Here is a 24,322-nt window from a genome sequence, read left to right on the forward strand (position 1 = left end):
TCAGAATTATCTTGCCAAAGGAGATCTTTCAAATCCATACCAGGCTTCTCCCAACATGTAAAAGTACCACTGATGGGAAAATTGTTTTTTCTTCATTATATTTAATTCAAGACAGTGGTAGTGACATCTGCACTGATAATTACCCACTGGTGAAGAAATCTGGCGACACTCTAGTTGTTTTGCTATGGTTTGAAATTTTTGGTTCAGATTCAATCTGGTCATTTTCAGATAAAGTAGGAAAGATCATGCACATGGCCCTAACATAAGTCTCAAACAATCTTTTACAAAAACATTTTTCATTTGTCATACTAACTCAAGAACAAATATCTTACGTCGTTTTACACAATCCCTTCTTATTAAGCAAGATGGATCTTCTTGAAGATCTGGGAAACTGACCTTATAATTTAGACATATCTGGCATTATTTCTGTGGGAATGAAGAAGAGCCAATTAGCATCTGACATGAACCAATTCCTCAAAGACAACCAGCAATGAGTTTTGACCAATGAGGCTAGATCTGGTCAAATCATTTTTTCCCCTTGAATGAGTCATTAATATGAATTAATTCAAGCTGTTCAGTGCTCTGAGTTCTGCTCACCTGAATCTTGCTATAGCAAAAAGGGGGGCGGGTAATTTAATAAAAGGAAGCCAAATAAGACAACAATGAGATTGTTCAGACCAAAATGACATTAAATGGTGTGTTTTTTTTTATTGAACAAAAAGATAAAACATGGAAGTTGAATTCACTGAGCAAAAGCAGCTTGCCAGGTGAAGCTGCTTTACTTTGTGCTAAATAACTTTATGAACTGAGAGTATACAGAATACATACAATATGGAAGTTACTCAACAGCAAAGGAGAAGGTGTAATTTACAGTTTTGGAAGGTAAAATTGGGTCAAGTGACAGATTTTTTTTATCAAAATTTCCAGCCCTCATCCACTTAATTCAGCATGACTCTACATATGTGCATTCAGTATGTACATACTGAATTCCCATCTTAATGGAAGCTGCTTTTTGGAACAAATTTAATTTTTTTAACATGTATTTGACATGCCACTCAATTTTTAAAGTTTCACACTTGATATTTCTATGTGTATGGGTGTATTTATACACACTTTTAAAACTCTTAATCCTTGTTTATAAGTAGAGGGGCATGCTACATTTTAAAAATTAATATTGGTGAATTTCAGTTACTCTTTCTCCTGTGCGTCTAAGAAACTTTATATGTTCTCAATGCACCCACACAGACAGGTGGGTTGACAGATATGTCAAAAATGCTTTATGAAAAGAGGGAGGTAGCTCATGCGAGTTGGCAACCTTTGTCTATTCTTTCTGTTGGACCAGGCTGCCTCCCTTGACACTTTACAATCAAGATGAAAGGAAAACTTTTTACTTGAAGCCTAGTTAGCACAGTTGTATATTTACTACACTCCACCTTCAATGTAATTTATTGGGCTTTCTAACGTAAGATGACAAATACCTCATACCCAGTACACAGCATCAAAAAAGCACTGAAGAAACATTTTAAAGACAATAACTTTTTTTCTTTTTGTGTGTTAAACATCCGCTTCTATGGGATATATTTCCAGAATCGTTTTTGTTACCACTTTATAAACACTCCAAGTCAAACAAACAACACAAAATAACATCAATGTTGTCTTTTTTCCAATATCTGCATCAATTACTGGAGGCTAATCCTAACATACACTATTTAAGAGGGGGCAGCAAAAGAAGAGAATCATGACACATTGCAAAGATAGGACTTCAGCATCTTAGTTGTAGGGGCGATCTTAAGGTGCAGAAAGAGGGGACTCTCTAGAAGGTGATGGTGTGGTTTCTTCAGGTGGAAAAACCGTGAGTGTGCAAGCTCGGATGCCACCAAGGGACTCTGGGAGATCAAAAACCTTATGCCATTCATCTTTATCTGGATCATATTTCTGCACTATCTCTACCATACAACGATTATTCCAGGAATACCCACCAACCACATAGATTTTATTTTCAAAGACAGCGACCCCAACATCACTCTGCCCTCTTAACATGGCAGCAATTGGGGTCCACTGGTCAAGGATAGGTGAGTAGTATTCACAGCTTAGGACATCATCATAATCGCTTGTTCCTCTGAAGTGATTGCCACCAATGACATAGAGCCTTTCTCCCACTGTACACATGCAATGCAGACCTCTGACGGTGGTCATTGGCGCCTTCTGAATCCATTTGTCAGTATCAGGGTCAAAGCACATGAGCTCCTTTTGGAAAGTGTCATGAGTAATTCCTCCTAAAGAATGAAAACAATAGACATGAGGAAAAAAGATTATTATAAAAATGCAAAAGTAAATAAAAGGCTTTCTGTCATAGATAATTAACTTCTAGCCTCAGTTATGAGATTTTATAGCTTATGAATAGTATTCTTATAAATGTCTGCCCTCTATATATACTTTCCCTGGATTAAAAAGAAAATAACATGTTCATCTTCTTAAAGAACAAAAATATAGTTTATATTATTGCGATAACTTTGTCAAATAGAGACCCATGGGATTTAAGAGGCTTTACTGAATGAAAAAAAAAAAAAAGTTGTCCCTTTTAGAGTTGGGTCTGCAGTATATTCCAACTACAAAGCATTATTCACTCCTAATGCTTTTTAGCAGTCACCCTCTGGGTGTTGAGCACAGGGCTGGGGCATTTAAATTCTAGGTGCCCATTTCCTCACTTGCTAAATAAAAATATGTACGCTAATTATTTCATTAGGACTGTGACTCTGACCGTGAATTGAAATAAATCAAAATGCTTTGGAAAAGTTGAAAGTGTTGTGCAGATATACAAGTTTATAAAAATGTTCAGAATTGTTTGTTTCTGTAGAGTTGTTGGTGGGTGGGCTGAGGGTGAGTAATGTCACGTTCTATCAGCAGGGACATTTACAAAGTTAAAAAAATTGAAAGCTGAATATATGTATATGGAATTTTGTATGTGCAATAATTGGTTATTGATCGATTGAGTTGATAACATCTACAAAGTGTACTCTTAGATCACAAATAAATTAGTCTTTACAATAAAAGAATCACACTGTATGTTCTGCAGATTAGGGAGAGAACTAAACTAATTTTCAGCTATATCATATCAAAGTTCCACTATCTGGTGGCCAGATAGAAATCACTGCTTTTTTCTTCTGTTTTCTTAAATGTTTTTTTTTTTTTTTGTACTTTACAGAATTATCAGATGGCAAAACAGTGTTCTTTGGTTTGAAAACTCAGCTATGGTTCCTACCTTACTCTTGATTATGAAGGTCATGTATGTAATATATGCTAGTTATGCCAAATCACCACTAGAACAATTCAAATGTCATTTTCCTCAGAGGATTTGGAGCTCTCATTATAATGGCATGGCAAATAGATAGGTGGTATAAGTGATTGATTAGTGGAGCGTATGATTTTCTGGATGACTCTTTCAATATACGATGTCCCGTAGTTACTCATAAATTTAAAACAAAAAACCTGCCAATCACACACTCCAGGCCTTTCCCTGATCCTTCTTGATTACAGATTTCATAGGGCAGTGTTCAGAGACTCAGAGCACAAACATCATCTGAACACCTTTGTTCTCATAATATAACTGCTGGCCTGGCACTGGCAGGCCCTCAAAAGGAGGACACATTGTCTGAGGTAATCTGTGTCACAGCCAAATGATAAGAACCTGCCTAACAAAAGAACATTTCAATACCAGAGGTGAACATTACATTAAAATAAGACTTTTTTCTAAATTCTACAGAAGGATGATTTAAATACCAAAGTTTGAGAATGAAAGTTGCTACTGGGACACTGTAAGCGAACTGTAGCTGGTTCAGAATTTTTTACTAGAAAAATATATGTTTGTGTGGCCAAAATCCATTTATCTTCTAAAATCAACATAAATTATATTTTTATTTTCCATTTTCTGGATTATTTTATTAAAATTATATAGAAATATAGTGACAGTTAAAAGTTTATATATTAGATTAATAGGACTTGAATCATAAGTGCTTACCTGAAATATACATTACTCCTCCATACACAGTTCCAGCATGGCCATAGTGGGGCTCACTCATTTTGGCAACGTAGGTCCATTCATTTGTTCTTGGATTATAACATTCTACTGTAGCTGTTGTTTAAAAAAAATAAAGAAAATAATTCATTATTTCAAATTTTACAATTAATTATTTTTTAGGTGGAAGAATAATAATATTCAAAATAACTGAAACATATCTATTATAGGTATGAGATATTCTTTGGGGGGTCTCATATTAATTATTGATATTATATTAATAATTTGAACCATTACTACATGTTACGTTAGACTAGATACTTAGTGTAATAATCTAACACATTTCTGTCACTGCAGAAATCATTAGGATTTTTTTCTTGTATATTTATAATTTGAAATTTCTCCCAATTTAAAAAATGTGGGAAGAAAAGAAAAAAATAATCATAAGGAAGAAAAACATTTCAATTCTAGGCCCCCATGTTTATATACCATATAGAAAAAAAGGTTAATAGATATAAAGCAAAATTGTAAGTTGAGAATAAAAGTATGCACACTGCTTGGTGTATGTTCTCGTGCCTATTGCTTTATTTCATATCCAGACTACAAAATGGACACGGACAACAATTTTTCTACAACTATATATTAAATCCAATAGTTTGTATATACCCAACAACGTTTCAGTATATTAACTTCATATTATGCTGCTCTTAACTTGAAAATGATTGGCAGCATAATATGAAGTTAAGAATTTATTAGCGATACTTCCCTCTCAGTAATAAATTTATAAATTTTAATAAAATATTTTAGAAAAGTGACCTCAACTTATTTAAATGTCAGTTTGTTATAAACTCAAAAATAGAACAATGACAATCCAGACAAATAGAAAATATGAGCCTTTTTTAAAGCTCAGAATCTAGATTGACTTGAAAAGTTTATACAATTTATTGCAGACACTGCCAGTTGCTAACCCAATTTCTTGTCTCCCTTAATCCTGTTTTCTTACTAACAGAACCATAACACTCTCAAGGGAAGCACTGTGCCAAATTTAAAATAAAATTCAACTTATGAGGCCCCCTTCAAGCTGGAGATGACCGTATAATATAGTTCCAGACAATGAAATGGAAGCAGAAGTCTACTGAGTAGAACTATTTGATCAAGCCACTGGAATAAGGTTTTGCTACTTGCAGCCAAATGGAATTCTAACTGATGAATCATCCTTTGAACAAGGTTTCCTATTTAAGAAATAACATGGCAAAACTGGAAAGAAATTGAAAGAGAGACTACTTTTCTACTCTATTGAATACTTTCATTTCTTCATCAAATTCACTGTGTGAAGTACTTAATTCTCCTCTAACACTTTTACTAATTTCCTTTTCACTTAGTTTAGATTTGAGTTTTCAGTCTTACTCCAAAGGCTTTTTACAATTCTCATTCTGATCTACTTCCTTGTTAGTTTTGTTCTTTGCTTCAGGCTTAAACCCTTAACAACTCTATTTCTTCTAAACCCTTCCATAAAGTAGCAAAATCCTGCAAAATCTTTCCCCAAAATAAGGGGGAAGGAGGATTTTTTCACAATTAATAACAAGCTAAAACTGCCATATATTGCAGTACTGTTTTTTACTATGTCCAGTCACTGATGTCTTTATTTTTTTTAAATAAATCTTTTTTCAGATTATTACAATTGTTTCTACTTTTTCCCCCCATAGCTCCCCTCCACCCGGTTCCCACCCCACCTTCTGCCCTTACCTCCCCCCCACTGTCCTCATCCATGGGTGTATGATTTTTGTCCAGTCTCTTCCTGAACCCCCCCATACCCCTTTCCCCCTGAGAATTATCAGTCCACTCCCTTTCTATGCCCCTGATTCTATTATATTCACCAGATTATTCTGGTCCTCAGGTTTTTAATTCACTTGATTTTTAGGTTCACTTGTTGATAGATATGTATTTGTTGTTCATAATTTTTATCTTTACTTTTTTCTTCTTCCTCTTCTTTAAGAATACCTTTCAGCATTTCATATACAACTGGTTTGGTGGTGATGAACTCCTTTAGCTTTTTCTTATCTGTGAAGCTCTTTATCTGCCCTTCAATTCTGAATGATAGCTTTGCTGGGTAGAGTAATCTTGGTTGTAGGTTCTTGCTATTCATCACTTTGAATATTTCTTGCCACTCCCATCTGGCCTGCATAGTTTCTGTTGAGAAATCAGCTGACAATCGTATGGGTGCTCCCTTGTAGGTAATTAACTGTTTTTCTCTTGCTGCTTTTAATATTCTCTCTTTGTCTTTTGCTCTTGGCATTTTAATTATGATGTGTCTTGGTGTGGTCTTCTTTGGATTCCTTTTGTTTGGGGTTCTGTGTGCTTCCTGGACTTGTAAGTCTATTTCTTTCACCAGGTGGGGGAAGTTTTCGGTCATTATTTCTTCAAATAGGTTTTCAGTATCTTGCTCTCTCTCTTCTTCTGGCACCCCCATAATTCTGATGTTGGTACGCTTGAAGTTGTCCCAGAGTCTTCTTACACTATCTTCAACTTTTTGAATTTTTTTTTGCTTTTTGCTTTTTCGGTTGAGTGTTTTTTTGCTTCTTTGTATTTCAATTCTTTGACTTGATTCTTGTGTTCCTCTAGTCTGTTGTTGGGTCTCTGTATAATATTTTTTATTTCAGTCAGTGTATGTTTAATTTCTAGTTGGTCCTTTTTCATATCTTCGAGGGTCTGGTTATATTTATTGGCCTTTTCTAGGATATTCTTGAAAAACCTTATAACTGTGGTTTTGAATTCTATATCCAGTTGTTTGTTTTCCTCCATTTCTTTAGTTTGTGATCTGCTTCTTTGATGCTGCATTTTCACTGCTTCCCTGAGTTGGTAGGGTAGATTTGTGTGCTAGGTTTCCTATATGGCCCAGTGGGTCGGCCTCCCCAGTTAACCTGAGGTGGACACTCTTGGTGCACCCCTTTGTGGACTGTGTGTACAGCCTTGTTGTAGTTAAGTCTTGATTGTTGTTGGTATCACTGGGAGGAATTGACCTCCAGGCCAGTTGGCTGTAAGGATCAGCTGTGTCTACGCTGGGAGAAGTTCGGTGCTGGAGACAGCCTTATAGGATTAGACTTGCCAAATTGCAATAGCCTCTCTGCTCAGCTTGGATGGGGTGGAGTCTCAGGGCGGAGCAGACAGTCTTGGCTTCCAGTCAGCCTTGCCCTTGCGCGCGTGCGCACCTGCAGACCTCTGCCTTCCCTGGCTCCCGAGTCTCTGCCCGAGAGTCCAGATTCCCCCCCATAAGAGCGCGGGTCCCCAGGGGCTCGCCTGGAACTGGGGTTCAGTGCAGTCAGAATTGGGGTTCAGTGCAGTCAGGAGTTTCAGACTCCCTTCTGCTAGGGAAAGCCTGTGGCAACCTCCGCAGCCTTTGTGCACACTGGCGCGTGCGCCTCCAGAACCCTGCCTGCCGGGGCTCCCCCGGGTCTCCCCCAGGTCTCCCCCAGGTCTCCGAGTTTCTGGGTGCCTTTCTCTCTACCTGACAGTCCAGACTCCCCCTGTATGAGCCTGGGTCCACGGGGTTTTGCCCGCGACTGGGGTTCAGTGCAGTCAGAACTGAGGTTCAGTGCGGTCGGGGGCTTCCTTCCCCCTTCCGCCAGAGAAAGTCAGCCAGGCTCTCAGCCGCCCTTCCTCTCTGCATGCACAAAGACCCTTTGCTGTACCTCCAATTCTCTGTGAGCTTTTCTCTTTCCTTCTAGTTGTAGAATTTTCACTCAGCCAGCTTTCTTGTGGTTCTGGATGGTGTCCATTCTGTCTTTTAGTTGTAGTTTTGAAATTGTTGTGTGAGGCAGCAGTTTAGGTGCTTACCTATGCCGCCATCTTGGTTTTCTCGTCACTGATGTCTTTAAATGTGCATTTTCATTTGCCTTTAGCATGATTTGCACCTACTGGACAAGCAAACTCCTACCGAATGGACATTATTATCTCCCTACACTTACAGAAAATCTAGTAGATTAATTGGTACTTGGTATCAGCAAGGTAATTAATGGTACAGTTTTAGCTGATAAAAAAGGAGTCTAATCACACATCCTGTCAGTAAATGGGTTTTAAAAATTTAAAAGACTTCCAGAGATTATCTTTCCCATCTGTTTGAGGTCAAATACAGATTTTACTGCAGTTCTGTGTTTTTATCAATGAAGAACTCTGCTTTAAATTTTGAAATTTCTAGAGTGGAACAGCCTTAACTTATGTCTAATTCAATCTGTTTTGATGCAGTTTCCACTAGTTTCCCCTTATTCCTTTTATAGTGAAGCTAGATGTTGAATAACTACTCACTCTTTATGATCATTAAATTTTGCCCATGTAGAAAGATTATCCTATTTTTCTGTCAGTAAATTAATTGCACTTTTTTCCTAATAGAGGATATAAGAATCCATCTATACATACATCTATACATATATAATCCATCTATACATATGTATAATTTCTTATACAGAAGCCCCTAAGTATAAGATGGCTATTAACCACCAATAACATAATATATAATAGTTCATCATCTATAAACTTATCTTCTTCTAACTAAATAATCCATCTCCTTTAGCTCTTCCCATCATGTAATTTCTAATTTCCTCATGCAGAATTGCTGTTGTTATTAGTAAAATCAATAGTAGTTTTAAGATAGAATATATTGAATTAAAGAGTATATATACATTCCCTTATTTCTGTTTTCCATATTTACAAGTTTAGTCCCACAAATTCAATAGGGCGAGAAATAAGCAAGGCAAGGAGTTGGAGCCACAAAGCAGTGGTTCCATCATAGTATTTGAGAGTTGGGACTGGTAATGAGGTAACTGGGAAAATCTAGAACAGGGTCAGGCAAACTACAGGTAGGAAGTAAAATCCAGTATGTCATCTGCTTTTGTATGAGCCACAAGATAAAACCATGAAAAGTTTCTACATTTTTTTAAAAGTTGGGAAAAATCAAAGGAAGAATGTATGAAAATTTTATACATTTCACATTTTCATTTTCATATACAAAGCTTTAGTAGAATACAGTCTCATCCACCCTATATAATAAGAGAGGAATATGCTAATTATCCATTATGCCGTGAGGCATAACAACCAACCGCGTAACGACTGGATCACGGATCTGCAGGAGGGTGGGGCAGCGAACTACAAGTGGGCAGCAGAGAGCTACAGGAGGGGGCAGGGCAGCAAGCTATTGGGGGGGGTGCAGAGGGAGCTACAGGAGGGTGGCAGCGACCTACTGGCACACGGATTTGTGCGCAGGGTTACTAGTTTGTTTATAAATTGTCTATAGTTACTTTTGCAATATAACAGCAGAGTTGATTAGTTGTGAAAAGTTCCTACAGCCTGCAAAGCTGAAAATATTTTTTCGGGCCCTTTACAAAAGTTTGTTGACTCCTCCCATCTTCAGTAGTCTGGTGGCCTGGTATATAAACTAGAGACCTTATCCAAGTTAAGAATTACACTTAGGTTGGTTGTTTCACATATATTACCAGGAATATTATTTTCTCAGGCGATTCCACTGGAGTCCAGAATTTGGTCCCAAAAAGTGATGTAGAATTTATTTGGTCTTGGAGATTGGGAAAGAGATTAGGCCTGAAGAAAACCATTTGGACAAAAATGGCTCCCATAGAGGCGGGGATGGGCTCTAGAATCCTAAAGTGCCAGCTAGTGATTTGTTGCTTAATGAAGAAAATCCTAAATCCATTAAGGGCTATGGAGGCATTTGATAAATTTCAGCAAGTTTATTGTACATTTATTTGAAAAAATCTAACTTGTTTTCTATTAAGTTATTTCATTATTTGAAAGCTTGACTTATTAATACTTAACTGAAGTGAAAGTTATCTGAGCTGTCATATTTCTCTTCAATATAGAAAACCTCAATGGAAAATCGATTGCTTATATGACATAATTTTGAAAGATGCCAGAAATAACTGACTCCCTTTTCACTTAAGTGACAGTTGTTCTTATGCTTCTCCTACTTTCCCATTGTACCTGGTGTCAAAGTAAGGCAGTGTTTCTAAGGAGTTATATTTCATCAAAATGCCAGGCTCATACACACAGTAGTAGTATCATTTTGATGTACTATGGACTTGGTATCATGCACTCCATGAAAATATTTTAAAAGGCCAAATGCATTAAAATTATCTAAAATGCTTTGCAAATGCTGTCACTTTTCTTTTCATATTGATGTGCTGGTATTAATGAACCTGTTAAACTGTTGATGTTTCTATCTCTCTCCCCATCTCAATTCCTCTCTGAAATCAATAAAAATATATTTTTAAAAGAATTTCTTTAAAACCAAAATCTGCTGTTATGCAAAAACAATGGGCCCAAGATAATTGGAAAGGGGAACTGACACATACACTTTTTTAAATTATGCAAAGAGAAACATTATTAACAGAATCCAGAAGAACTTATTGATACTGTTCTTTTGGGATGTAAGCAGGGCAGGTTACATCAGGCTTGGTTATATCAACAATATAAACAACAAAGAATAAAGAATGTGACAAGATGGGACAGTTCACTTCTGTCCCAGTTCACTTCTTGCTCCCACTTGTGGTTAGCATAGGAGGCACATTAAGGGAGTGGGATGGGTCCAGAAAAAAAAAATGAAGCTTCTTGCTTCTTTGTTTTATGTAATGTCTCCTTTGGCCTGAAGGTTCTCCTGGAATCAAGAATTTTACTTTGGCCGAAACCGGTTTGGCTCAGTGGATAGAGCGTCGGCCTGCGGACTGAAGGGTCCCGGGTTTGATTCCGGTCAAGGGCATGTACCTTGGTTGCGGGCACATCCCCAGTAGGAGGTGTGCAGGAGGCAGCTGATTGATGTTTCTCTCTCATCGATGTTTCTAGCTCTCTATCCCTCTCCCTTCCTCTCTGTAAAATACCAATAAAATATATTAAAAAAAAAAAAAGAAGAATTTTACTTTGAGTGCACTTGATAAGTCAATCATAATTTTTTAAAACAACTTCCAATATACTTTAACTTAAAATACTTAGTATAGACTGGATTTGGTGGGTATGCTGATTTTAAGGGAAGCAATCATTTTCTTAAAAAAGTTTAGTTACCTATAGATTATAGGAGAAGATTTTAAAGGAAAAGAATATCAAATAGTTGGCCTTTAAATGTTTCTTTTCACTTTCAAACTGAAACACAGATCATTTTTAATAAGAGATAGAGGTGATTTCTAAAAGTCATGAACAAGGAAGCCAGACACTTGCCCAATGGGGTGGGTAGTCTGCTTCTTCTTCTCCACTAAGAATAAGATGGGAAGAGCTCAAACAGGCTGGGGATCAAGTCAGAAAAATAAAACCTCTAGGTTCTTGGTTGTATGTAATGATTCTTCTTGGCCTAAAGATTATAGATTCCCAGAAGAATAGGCCTCTAATTAATAGGAGGAGCATATGTTGAAAACTTAATAGCTGCATATTAACAGGGGTGATAACATCAACAAGCAAGCACTGACTGAAAAATTGAGCTATTTCCTTTGAGAAAAAACTATTTCAAAATGACCACTGACTGCCAGGGTTGATGACCAATAATTTGTGAAATCATAAAGATTATCTTAGACCCATGTTTTTTCTAAGAAAGTGCCAAGTCACTGCTTGTATCTTGTGGATATTTCTAGATACCATAATTTTAAAATAATATAATAACATGAAAATAATGTGTAGGGGTTGACTGAGGCAACCTAAAATGGAAATTCTACCCTAAGGGTACTAACGCCTCAAATGCTTTTAAAAGTCTGATTATTCAAATATATTGGGAAACCTGTGTGGTTCATTGTCATGGAACCTAGTCCAACAATCTAGAAAGTTTGGTCTTCGAAAAAAAATATCACTGTAACAACAAAGGAGGAAAAAACTGGGTAGGAAAGATCAGTACCATTAAGACCATGTCACTAACAAGTGAGGACCTGATAAGCTAAAAAGTATAAGAGCTGAGAGCAGTTATTTTTGTCTCTGATAAATAGCTTACTCTCAAATCCATTAAACTACTTTTTATTTCTTAGACTACTGAAGAGAAATATTCTCAGAATTACTCTTAATTTATCCCAAGCCAATATTTTAAACTTTCATAGCATTCTGGAACCTGGAATACTGGATAACTACAGGGACTCTATAACACAATAAAAAAAGAGGGGTGGGGGGTAAAGCCAAACAATGATGGTCATGACAGATATGTAAGGCATGATAAAAAATGTGGTTTTCCTTACTTCCCTTTTGAACACCAATTTTATTCCAATTTTATCTAAAATAACAGAAATATATACCTTTTGCTTTTAATTTATATAGCCAAAGTACTGCTATGTTAACTGTACATATAACCAATCTTAGATTAGAAGAAAAAAAAGAGTGACCATCAAATAAAGTTTACCAGATCAGTTTACAGTGAAGAAAACTGGTATTTCACCAAGAGATAATTATTTTTAAAACTAATAGTAGCAGATTATAATATTCATAGTAAATAAACATTGGATAATATTGAACTTCATACATTCAATCAATAACAAAAATTATCTTATTATGTGACCTCTGATAGGTAACAGATTATGTAAAAGAAAAAAAAAACAATAAAAATCAGTGCTCTGTAAGGAAGAATTTTAACCTGTTCTGTAAAATAGTATGTGGGCTTTTAAAAATGAAAATTAAGGAACATGCCAAACTTCTGTCCAAGATTCTATTATAATTTAAATTAGCAAGATACACTTTGTAGTTAAACCTTTAAGATGAAAACCATACATACTGTGCAAATCAAATATTCTGCAACATATTGATGTATTTATGAGATACAATTTGTACCATGGCCAATAATAGATGTCCAGATAAGGCATACTGTTTACCTCTGATATTTTCTAAGAAAAACAGTTTGAAATATAACCCTAACTACATTTTTTGTCTTTCATTTTAAAAGAACTGTTTATTTTATTATTTGACAAGAATTTCAGGGTAAAGAAACTTACGAAGTTCACCAGCTGCATTTCGCCCACCAACTGCATACAGATATCCTTTGAGGGCACTTAGGTGGAAGAAGGTGCGCTTTTCATTCAAAGATGCAACTTGCATCCATTTATTGTATCGAGGATCAAATCTGAAGACTGTATCAACAGCTGTTTTTCCTTTTGTGTCATAATTACTCTGTCCTCCAACGACATAGAGGAAATTTCCAATGACGGCAATGCCATGCTGGTACCTTGGGGCATCCATAGGGGCTAATGATTTCCATTCATGGGCCTTTTCATCATACATGCGCAATTCCTTGCTGACAACCAGCTGCTGCCTCAGCACTCCTCCTAGTGTAACCAAATGAGTGGTGTCAGACCGAATGGCAGTCCTGTCTGACTGCATAACTGGCTGCATGTATGGCATCATTTGGTAATTGCTGGCTTCCAAAAGGAGATTCACACAAGTATTGTCAGTTCTCATGAAATCCACGGTTTGCACATAATTAATCAGCTCTTGTGGTGTCATCAGTGGAAATCGTATGTTCTTCATTAATTTTGCAGCAAAGTCCATCCGAGGCTCTTCCAATCGTAGCCAGCGACAGGTAGCCTTAAAGAGCTCAAGTTCAGTGCAGTGCTTAAGGCTATTACTGGAAAGCACGAAGGCAAGACGCTCAAAGGGGAGTTTTAAGAACTCCCCAGTGCTTAGCAATGCAGGAAAATTCTTCAAGACGAAACTGTTAACGTATTTATCCACTTCTGTCAGATTGTAGGTGTTGGCAATCCGCCCAACTTCAACACAGTTGTCTAAAGTGACCTATTAAGCCAATAAAAAAATTAAAACATGACTACTTTCATGACACATCCAGATAACATAAATGCCTGTTCTGGAAGAAGAATAAATGATGCTTTTACTGTCCAGATGCTAATAAAGATTTGTAACTAAATACATTAATGATCTAAAGAAAATTCACAAACCACCTTTACCTAATCCAGTAGAAGGGTGACTAAAAACATATAATCATTCAAAATCAGTAGGTTAGAAGTTACTCTAAATAAACAATGCTATTAGTTGACTATGGTCAAAATAATTACAATAAGTCCTCAATATTGTCAATAGGTTATTGGAACTGCGGTGAAAAGACATATAATAAAACCAATTTTACCACAAGCTAATTGATATAAACAAGAGTTCAATTCCTACTGCATCTCATCAATGTTGTAATGAAACGACATTATTCAAGGACCTGTTGTATTTTTCTCTCCTGAAAAATGTGTGTTCCCCTCCCCCAATAAATACTAATAAAATTCTGGCCAGGTGGATATTTTGATAAAATAGAGGGTTATTCTATTATAATTCATCTCAATCCTCCTTTCATTCGTGATTCTTAAAAGTAACACAGCTAGAAGATCCACTAATGGAAAAGTTCTAATACCTTATTCTTATACGACAAGGCCATATATAACAGTGGTCGGCAAACTCATTAGTCAACAGATCCAAATATCAACAGTACAAGCAATTGAAATTTCTTTTGAGAGCCAAATTTTTTAAACTTAAACTTCTTCTAACGCCGCTTCTTCAAAATAGACTCGCCCAGGCCGTGGTATTTTGTGGAAGAGCCACACTCAAAGGGCCAAAGAACCACATGTGGCTCGCGAACCACAGTTTGCCGACCACTGATATATAACAAACACTCAGCCAACATCATACTCAATGGTGAAAAACGTAAAGCTTTTCCTCGAAAATCAGGAACAAGACAAGGATGCCAACTCTCACCGCTTTTATTCAACATAGTTATGGAAGTCCTAGCCAGAGCAATCATGCAAGAGAAATAAATAAAAGGCAATCAAATTGGGAAGGAAGAAGTAAAAGTCAATTTTTCCAGATATGATTGTATATATAGAAAAGTCTAAAGATGCCACCAAAATACTATTGAGACAATAAAACAATACAGTAAAGTTGCAGGATACAAAATCAATGTACAAAAATCCACTGCTTTCCTATATACTAACAATGAAACTTCAGAAAAAGAAATGAAAAAAATTCCATTTGTAATTGCAACCAAAAAAATAAAATACCTAGGAATAAAATTAACAAAGGATGTGAAGGATTGTATACTGAAAATTATAGAGATTGCAAAAGACACAATAAAATGGAAAGATATTCCATGTTCATGGATTGAAAAAAAAATCAATATAGTGAAAATGTCCATATTACCCAAAACAACATACAGATTTAAAGCAATCCTAATCAAAATGCCAATGTCATTTTAAAAAATATATATTTTCATTGATTTCAGAGAGGAAGGGAGAGGGAAAAAGAGCTAGAAATATCAATGGTGAAAGAGAATCATTGATTGGCTGCCTCCTGCACTGGTGATTGAGCCTGCAACTCAGGAATGTGCCCTGACTGGGAATCAAACTGTGACCTGCTTGGCCCCAATATCATTTTTTTTAGTGAAAAAGGACAAAATACCCTGAATAGCAGAAGAAAGGAAATAATAAAGATCAGAGCTGAGATAAACGACATAGAGACAAAAGAAACAATACAAACAATCAATAAAACCAAGAGCTGGTTTTTTGAAAGGATAAACAAGATTGATGAACCTCTAGCCAAGCTCACCAAGAAGCAAAGAGAAAGGACCCAAATAAACAAAATCAGAAATGAAAGAGGTGAAATAACAACAGATCCCACCGAAATACAAAGGATTGTTAAAAAATACTACAAACAACTTTATTCCAACAAACTGGACAACCTGGAGGAAATGGACATATTCCTAGAAAAATATAACCGTCCAAAACTCAATCAGGAAGAATCTAAACAGCTCAATATGACAGTAACTATGGAAGAAATTGAAGCAGTCATCAAAAAGCTTCCGGCAAACAAAAGCCCGGAGCCAGATGGCTTACAGGAAAGTTTTACCAAACATTCAAGGAAGAACTAAAACCTATCCTCCTAAGACTATTCAAAAAAATTCAAGAGGAAGGAACACTTCCACTCTCCTTCTATGAAGCCAGCATCACCCTAATACCAAAAACCAGATAAAGACAAGACAATGAAAGAGTATTACAGGCCAATATCCCTCATGAACATAGATGCAATATACTCAACCAAATTTTATCAAATCGGATCCAGCAGTACATCAGAAAGATCATACACCATGACCAAGTAGGATTTATCCCAGGAATGCAAGGATGGTACAATATCAGCAAATCAATAAACGTGATACATCACATAAACAAATTGAGAGATAAAAATCACATAGTCATATCAATTGATGCAGAAAAAGCATTTGACAAAATCCAACACTGTTTCTTGATAAAAAACTCTCAACAAGGTGGGACTAGAAGGATCATACCTCAACATAATAAAAGCTATATATGATATACCCACAGCTAACATCATATTCAATGGGCAAAAACTAAAACCATTTCCCCTAAGAACAGTAACAAGACAGGGATGCCCACTCTCACCACTCCTGTTTGACATAGTACTGGAAGTATTAGCCATCGCAATCAGACAAGAAGAAGAAATAAAAGGCATCCAAATTGGAAAAGAAGAAGTAAAGCTGTCCTTATTTGCAGGTGACATGATATTGTACGTAAAAAACCCGAAAGACTCCATCAAAAAGCTAACAGACTTAAAAATAAATTTGGCAATGTAGCAGGATACAAAATTAATGCCCAGAAATCCATGGCATTTCTGTACACCAATAGTGAACTTACAGAAAGAGAGACTAAAAAAGCAATCCCATTTACCATCGCACCAAAAAAATTAAGATACCTAGGAATAAACTTAACTAAGGAGGTAAAAGACCTATACGCGGAAAACTACAGGACGCTGAAAAAAGAGATAGAGGAAGATGTAAACAGATGGAAGAACATACCATGTTCATGGATTGGTAGAATCAACATTATTAAAATGTCCATACTACCCAAAGCAATCTATAGATTCAATGCACTCCCCATTAAAATATCAACGACATATTTCACAGTCCTAGAACGAACTCTCCAATAATTCATCTGGAATAAAAAAAGAACCTGAATAGCCACAGCAATCCTGAGAAAGAAGAATAAAGTAGGAGGGATCTCAATACCAGATTTCAAGCTGTATTACAAAGCCACTGTCCTCAAAACAGCTTGGTACTGGCACAAGAACAGACATATAGATCAATGGAATAGAATAGAGAATCCAGATATCTACCCAAACCACTATGCGCAATTAATATTTGATAAAGGAGGCATGAACATACAATGGAGTCAAGACAGTCTCTTCAATAAATGGTGTTGAGGAAATTGGACAGATACATGCAAAAAAATGAAACTAGATCCAGAGTTTCATTTCCATTACTGAGCAGTGTCCAGTCCTGCCTTAGGCTAGCTTAGCTTGTGTTCCCCACTGTAGTCCATTAGTCCACTGCATGTGGGGACTGCATGGCTGTGGACCACATGAGCAAATGCAAGAGAGCCAAGTGCCACAAGAGCCAAGAGCAAAAGAGAATGAATTCCTTTGGTTGGAGGATTATGTATGTCCAAATTTTTGCGGGCTTGCATTGGGTCCACCCATTCTTGCCAATCCATGATTGTAGGAAATAGGCTGGTGGTTCCCTGGGGAGTGTAAAGTTGCAGCTTCCTGGTAAAGCTGCCCAGATGGTCATGCTCATAATGTTTGGCCTTCCTTTTGTTCCTTCCCTATTGTTAATAACTAGCTAATTACAATGGTATCAATATCAGGAAATATTATGCAAGAAATAACTCAAAACACAAGCCTACCAAACAAATGTCTGTGTATGTTTACAAACACAGAGATAGGTAACAGGCAAAGTACTCAAATGTGTGTTTTTTTAATTTAGTCAGGATGTGTGTTCACAAATGTCACATAAACCTCATTAATGCAACTGTATGGTTAAAAGATTGGCAGATGGTTAAGAGAAAATTGGCTAACCCTTCTATTATTCTATTTTTTAAAAGCTGAAATGAGACTAAAATCATTACTCCTCTGCATAAAATAACAGCCCTAAGGTTAACACACACACAAGACAGATTTATTGCTCAAGAATTTGAACTCTTTTTAGCAACTGACTTGCTTTACAGAAGTCACCAAAAAGTTTTAATTGCTTGTTATACTTAATAGCTACTACTATGTATTAGAAAAATATCTAAAATAGAATTATAACACAAAATTACTAGAAAAATAAATTAACCATTTTTGGAAATTTGAAATATAGTTAGTTCAACACTGTTCAATACCTTGGATTTCTAATGTGGTTAATAAAAAGTACATTTTAATTCAATTTAACTGGGACAGGTTGGTGTCTCTTTAAATTTTAAACTGTGTAAATCAAGATACAGTTAATACCCAATTGCCCAAACTACCTCAGGTAGAAGAGATTCCTGTTTAGTGTAATACAAGCATGTCAAACTCAAAGGCTAACATGGGCCAAAAAAACAAGGTTTAAGTTTATGTGGGCCGCAAAAAAAACAATAGCTTCAATTTTCATAGAAATGTAGGTTTATTTCCATAGAGACATGCTGAATACAAAGGGCTGAAATAAACAAGTAATTGTTAACATAAAATAATAGAACATTTTAACAAAAATTAATATTTTTTCTTGAACATTAACTTACCAGGCACAAAATAACTGCACAAATTAATAAACGTAACGCAAATAAACCTACTTCTCTTGTTCTCCGAAAGTGAAATATTTCCTGTTGCGCACATCAAACAAGTCAGTCTAAGACTAATGACGTGGCAATTGGCTGCTAAAATATTCGCTGCTAGTATTAGTGAAGATAAATGGTGCGCCTGCACATAAGGTGCATAAGGGAAATGAATGCAACACCATTATAGTAATCAGTCATTAGCGAACATTGTAGTTTGTTATTAATAATTATGTATAACAGCATATTGTAAAAATTAAGTTAAAATTTTTATTAAAGTGTTTCTTACATACCGTTATATGGGCTGGGCTGCAAAAATATTCATTGTGGGCCACATGCAGCCGCGGGCTGCAAGTTTGACATGCTTGGTTTAATGCAGTGGTCGGCAAACTGAGGCTCACGAGCCGCGGTTTGCCTCTCTGTTGACAAATGAGTTTGCTGACCACTGCCTTAGGGAAAAACACTTAAAAAACATTTTAATAATGTACTAATGTCTTCAACCTGAAGTCAAAACTTCTGGGTAAGGGTAATGCCTTACGCAGTGGTTGGCAAACTCATTAGTCAACAGAGCGGCAAACCGCGGCTCGCGAGCCACAGTTTGCCAACCACTGGTTTAAGGGATCTACTTTCGAGGCAAGTAAGAAATAGCCTTCCCCAGAGCAAGGGTAATTTGCATTTTTACACACATTTGTTAGTATGGATAAGCAAAAGTTGATAACACAAAAATAATTCCCAAATGTGCAGATTCTCATCATTATTGATATGATTGCAAATAAAAACAAAAATTGGGTACTTTACATAGGCAAATTGATACCATCATTTGTTAGTCATCCAATTTAAAGCATTATAAAATAAGCCAAGATGAAAGATTAACCCTAGCTGGTTTGGCTCAGTGGATAGAGCGTTGGTCTGCTGACTGAGGGGTCCCAGGTTTGATTCTGGTCAAGGGCACATGCTAGGGTTTCGGGCTTGACCCCCAGTAGCGGGTGTGCAGGAGACAGCCAATCAATGATTCTCTCTCATCATTGATGTTTCTATCTCTGTCACCCTCTCCCTTCCTCTCTGAAATCAATAAAAATATGTTTTTTAAAAAAGATTAAAACGGAACTGTGGAAACTCCATACTGTCATTTATGGAATATAATGAACAACATAAACTGATGAACAAAAACAGATCCAGAGACAGAGAAACATCGATCAGAACGTCAAACCTCAGGGAAGGCAGGGGACGGTGGTGATAAGGGGGAGAGATCAACCAAAGGACTTATATGCATGCATATAAGCCTAATCAATGGACACAGACAACAGGAGGGTAAGGGCATGAATGGGGAGGTGGGGGGTAATGGGGGAATAAGGACACATATGTAATACCTTAATCAATAAAGAAATTAAAAAAACTGAACTGTGTAATTTATTTTTTTAAATATATTTTATTGATTTTTTACCGAGAGGAAGGGAGAGGGATAGAGAGTTAGAAACATCGATGAGAGAGAAACATCAATCAGCTGCCTCCTGCACACCCCCTACTGGGGATGTACCCGCAACCAAGGTACATGCCCTTGATCGGAATCGAACCTGGGACCCTTCAGTCCGCAGGCCGACGCTCTATCCACTGAGCCAAACCGGGTAGGGCTGAACTGTGTAATTTAGAAATGGTATCAAGGTATTTCATTCCTTCCCTCTTTTCCTCTTCAACTTTATCCAATAAGAAAACAATTACTAAAATAACAGGATACAGAAATCTACCTTTTATTTGAGGGCATTTGGAAAATGTGAATTTGCTCAGATACAGACCCACAGAACTGGAAAAGACTTTGACAGACCACCTAGTCAGTACAGATAGCTACCTACTCTTTTCTTAAAAATCACCAGAGAATGGAATTTCATAACCTTCCAACTTGTCATCTTCTTGATAAACAGACTAAGCAGTTTCTATAGCTCATGTACAACAGCTACCAACCACACTGTGGGCATATAACAAAGGTTAAATACTATAATTATAAGCAATATAAATATTAAAGATGTAATGATAGATACAACTAAAAATAGAATACTGTTGAATTGACAGTAAATTACTAGAACCTTATTAATTTTAAAAAGAGACTCAGATAAAAATATGTAATAGAAAATTAATTTGTATGAAGTGCATGTAATCAAAGATAAAAAATTGTGAAGCAAAGTCTAAAATAATCATTAAAATAATAGTTAATATAAGCAGATCAAAAATGATAGAATAATGGTAAACAATTTTTGGAAAAAGGCAGTGATGGTTCATTTCAAACTACTCCTTAGTCATTATTATTAAAAGTACTTCAGCTAGCATATCCCCAAATGTTTAGACTAGCTTGACTTAACATAATGGACATGTGCAGTAACATAAACATATAATGCAATTCACGTATATATTAGAATATATTACATTTCCAAAATATAAAGTTTAAAGCATATTTTTAAAAAATTATAAGTGTAAAAGAACTCTAATTTCATATGAATATGTAAAATTCATTGCCAAAAATTCCAAAGAGATATTATGGAAGTTAATTCAAATAATTACATTTACATTTTAAAGGACAGAGAAGCAAAAAAGAACAAAATTTCTCAACCACTTATGAGAGCCAATGAAACTGATTTTAAAATAATCAAGTACCCATGTAAGTTTCCTTGATACAAATTATTCTATTGCAATCAAACAACTTTCAGTTCCAAGAATCATAATTTTCAATGTGGCATTTTAATTAACATACTGGTACACATTGCTGCTATATTAAATTCAAATTAAATAAAATTTAATATACTTTAAATTATATTTAAATAACCTACCCTAAATTAAAATTCAAATCATACCCAATGTACCCAAACATTGTCATTAACATAATTTGATATTTTAATAACAGGATTCATCAGAAATCTGTGATGTTATTTTGTTGAAGCTCAGTATCTTATACAAATAAATTCCCATTTAGGAAAAAAACCCACAAAGCAAAAGTAAACAAGTATCTGCTTTTGTCTTCTCAAGGGAAATGCAAATACTAAGAAATTAGCTGGCAAATTCTGAGGGACTCCTCAGATGTTCAATGCACCAAATTCTCCGTGGTGTTGTATAGTTTCTTAAAATGACAGTCTGACATCAAGTACCTCTAATGCAGAGAGAGAAAGCATGTCCATAGAAAAAGGCTGGGAACAAATCAAACAAGCTACTTTGGGGGACAGCGGATATCTTCTCCTGGGCCTCCTTCCATAGGTGAGGACATCGCAGGACATAGGGAAGGGACATTTTGGTAAGAAGAACAAAAGGGTAATTAAAAAACAAAAACTTTCCTCTCAATTTTTTGTCTCTCTTCAGATTCTAAATGCCATTTGAGGTAGATACTGATAGTATCTCCAACTTGGAGAATCCTATTCTCTTGTTCCTTTACACTTAGAATGCACTTCCCTTATTGGATACAATATTAGATATTACAATGGTCTTTTGGGAGGAAGAATTGTTTTGAACCCAAGCTGGGCCTGTTCTTCCCTTACAGAGCCTCACATGACAAATGGAGAAGAATAGGGTGGTTAAAGATATAGGCAGAAATGATATGTAACAATCAGCACAACACAGTCTGGGTACAAACTAATCAGAATAGATGCTCAGTCATAAATAAGCAGTAGGTGAGTATTACCTGTTCAGTATCAGCCTTTGCATAAGAAAGTCGTGCTTGGTTTGGTAGGGAGGGAAACAGTTTGATTCATTGTAAAATTATCTATGCATTTTTTTCTCTAATTCACATTGAACCTCCCCAAAGCAAACAACAACAACAAAAAAGTTATCTGGAATTATAATTGTTATGGATAAATCCAATTTAGATTAAATAAGAAATGTAAATATATGTACTATACAGGAAATCCTTACATCAAGAACATTCTGAAAGCTTGCTGCTGATATCAGCACCAAGCAGCAAAAGAAACTATCTTTTCTAGAAAAATCTGATTACCTTCATTTTTTTCCTTGGCAGACTCCTTTTCTCTGCCTTTTGCCTCACCACATTATATACCTCTTTTGTTTTCCACCATCTCCAAATTTTCATTTTATTGAGTTATCTCAATAACATTTCTCTGCATTTCACTGTGAGCTCCCCAACCCAATAATAAATCATTGGTAGAACCAATTACATACCTGTATCAAGGAAAAAACAAACACAGGGAAGGCCTGGGGAGGGGCTAGGAGTGGGGTAGTGGGGAGTTAATGGGAAAAAAAGGGGGGCATCTGTAATATTTTCAACAATAAAGATAAATTTTTAAAAATGTGTTTAAAGAAAGTATCACCAAGTCAAAAGCACAATTGCATTTTAGTCTCTGTTTAAATATGCCTTTATATAAAAATAAAATGGTCTTTTGCTCACTTTCATTCAGTATTGTTTATTTTGTATAATTGTATATTTAAATTGTAATTTTTCCAATTAAATTACAAATGTCCTATTTCAACAACCATACGTTAAATTGGGTTTTGTGGGCTAGCCTGTAATCTTCCATAGTAGTAATTCTGTGGGGCAAATGTTAGATGTTACAAATTCTAACTTGTAAACAAATATAATAAACAAAATAATTAACTACAACCTGTTTGTAAATCAGGGAATGGCTGCATAATATTTAGCATGCTGTAGTTATGCAAAGTCATAAGGATAAAAAATGCAATTTTAATGGGCATATAACTAAACAAAGGCAGTTTTCCATTATCTCCATGATATATGAAAGTAAACATTTTTAGTTTTACAGAAAAGTTTACCTATTCTGCTTTATATGGTTCACTGTCATTTTTTGGTATTCATTTCATAGTCTTTCCTATAATTACCAAAAATATAACATAGCAGGAACAAAAGCACCAGATCTTATAAACTATAATAATAATTACCACCCTAAGAAAAAAGAATTACCGCAAAGGATGACAAAGTTAGGAGGAAAGTGGTTGATGTTCTGTAACGGAAAACCGATGTCTCTATCCCACCAAAGGCAAGTATGGCTTTAGTAAAGTATTTAAAGTTATAATTCAAAACTAATATATAATGCTTTGTGAGTTATTTGCTGAGCAATATTTAATGTACCAGTGCTCCTCATCATCCATACAAATGATTAAGAATGGGATGGAATAGAATTGCATCAGAGCTAATTATTCTTTCTAAGAGCTCCAAGTTTTGTTTCATTTATATGAATTATAATCACCCTATATATTTATTTTATTTTTTTAAAATATATTTTATTGATTTTCTACAGAGAGGAAGGAAGAGGGATAGAGAGTTAGAAACATCGATGAGAGAGAAACATCGATCAGCTGCCTCTTGCACACCTCCTACTGGGGATGTGCCCGCAACCAAGTTACGTGCCCTTGACCGGAATCGAACCTGGGACCTTTCAGTCCGCAGGCTGACGCTCTATCCACTGAGCCAAACCGGTCTTGGCAACCCTATATATTTAAATATATAATTCTATTTCCTCAAAATGTTTGGTTTAAGCATGTAATCCTTAAAACATGAGATTGTTAGGTTTAAAAATTATCTATAATAACTTAGCTTGTGGGAAAACTAAAACCAAATCTACCTTTGAAAAATATATGATCTTGAAACTTTCAGTTCTTATAAGTAGAAAAGGCACCCAGGGCTACTGTTTTTTTTCTGATTCACTTGATTGTTATGAAAAGGGAAATAAATAAAATGAGCCTAAATGTTGAAGAAATG

General features: G+C 35.7%; 1 protein-coding gene across 8 annotated transcripts in view; it reads right to left on the reverse strand.

The window, feature by feature from the left end:
* Positions 1-670: 670 nt before the first annotated feature.
* KLHL13 (kelch like family member 13) overlaps positions 671-24,322 on the reverse strand; it is a 224,081-nt gene continuing 200,429 nt past the window's right edge. For all 8 annotated transcript variants that reach the window (XM_080652634.1, XM_080652639.1, XM_080652633.1 and 5 more), the window contains 3 exons: positions 12,973-13,768; positions 4,019-4,132; positions 671-2,276 (listed from right to left, as the gene is read on the reverse strand). In XM_080652634.1, coding sequence (XP_080508760.1) covers positions 1,789-2,276; positions 4,019-4,132; positions 12,973-13,768 — 1,398 coding nt within the window. In that variant the 3' untranslated portion in view covers positions 671-1,788. The remainder of the gene's footprint in view (positions 2,277-4,018; positions 4,133-12,972; positions 13,769-24,322) is intronic.

This window comes from Plecotus auritus, assembly GCF_963455305.1.
Source record: "Plecotus auritus genome assembly, chromosome: X".
NCBI classification, from domain to species: Eukaryota; Metazoa; Chordata; class Mammalia; order Chiroptera; family Vespertilionidae; genus Plecotus; species Plecotus auritus.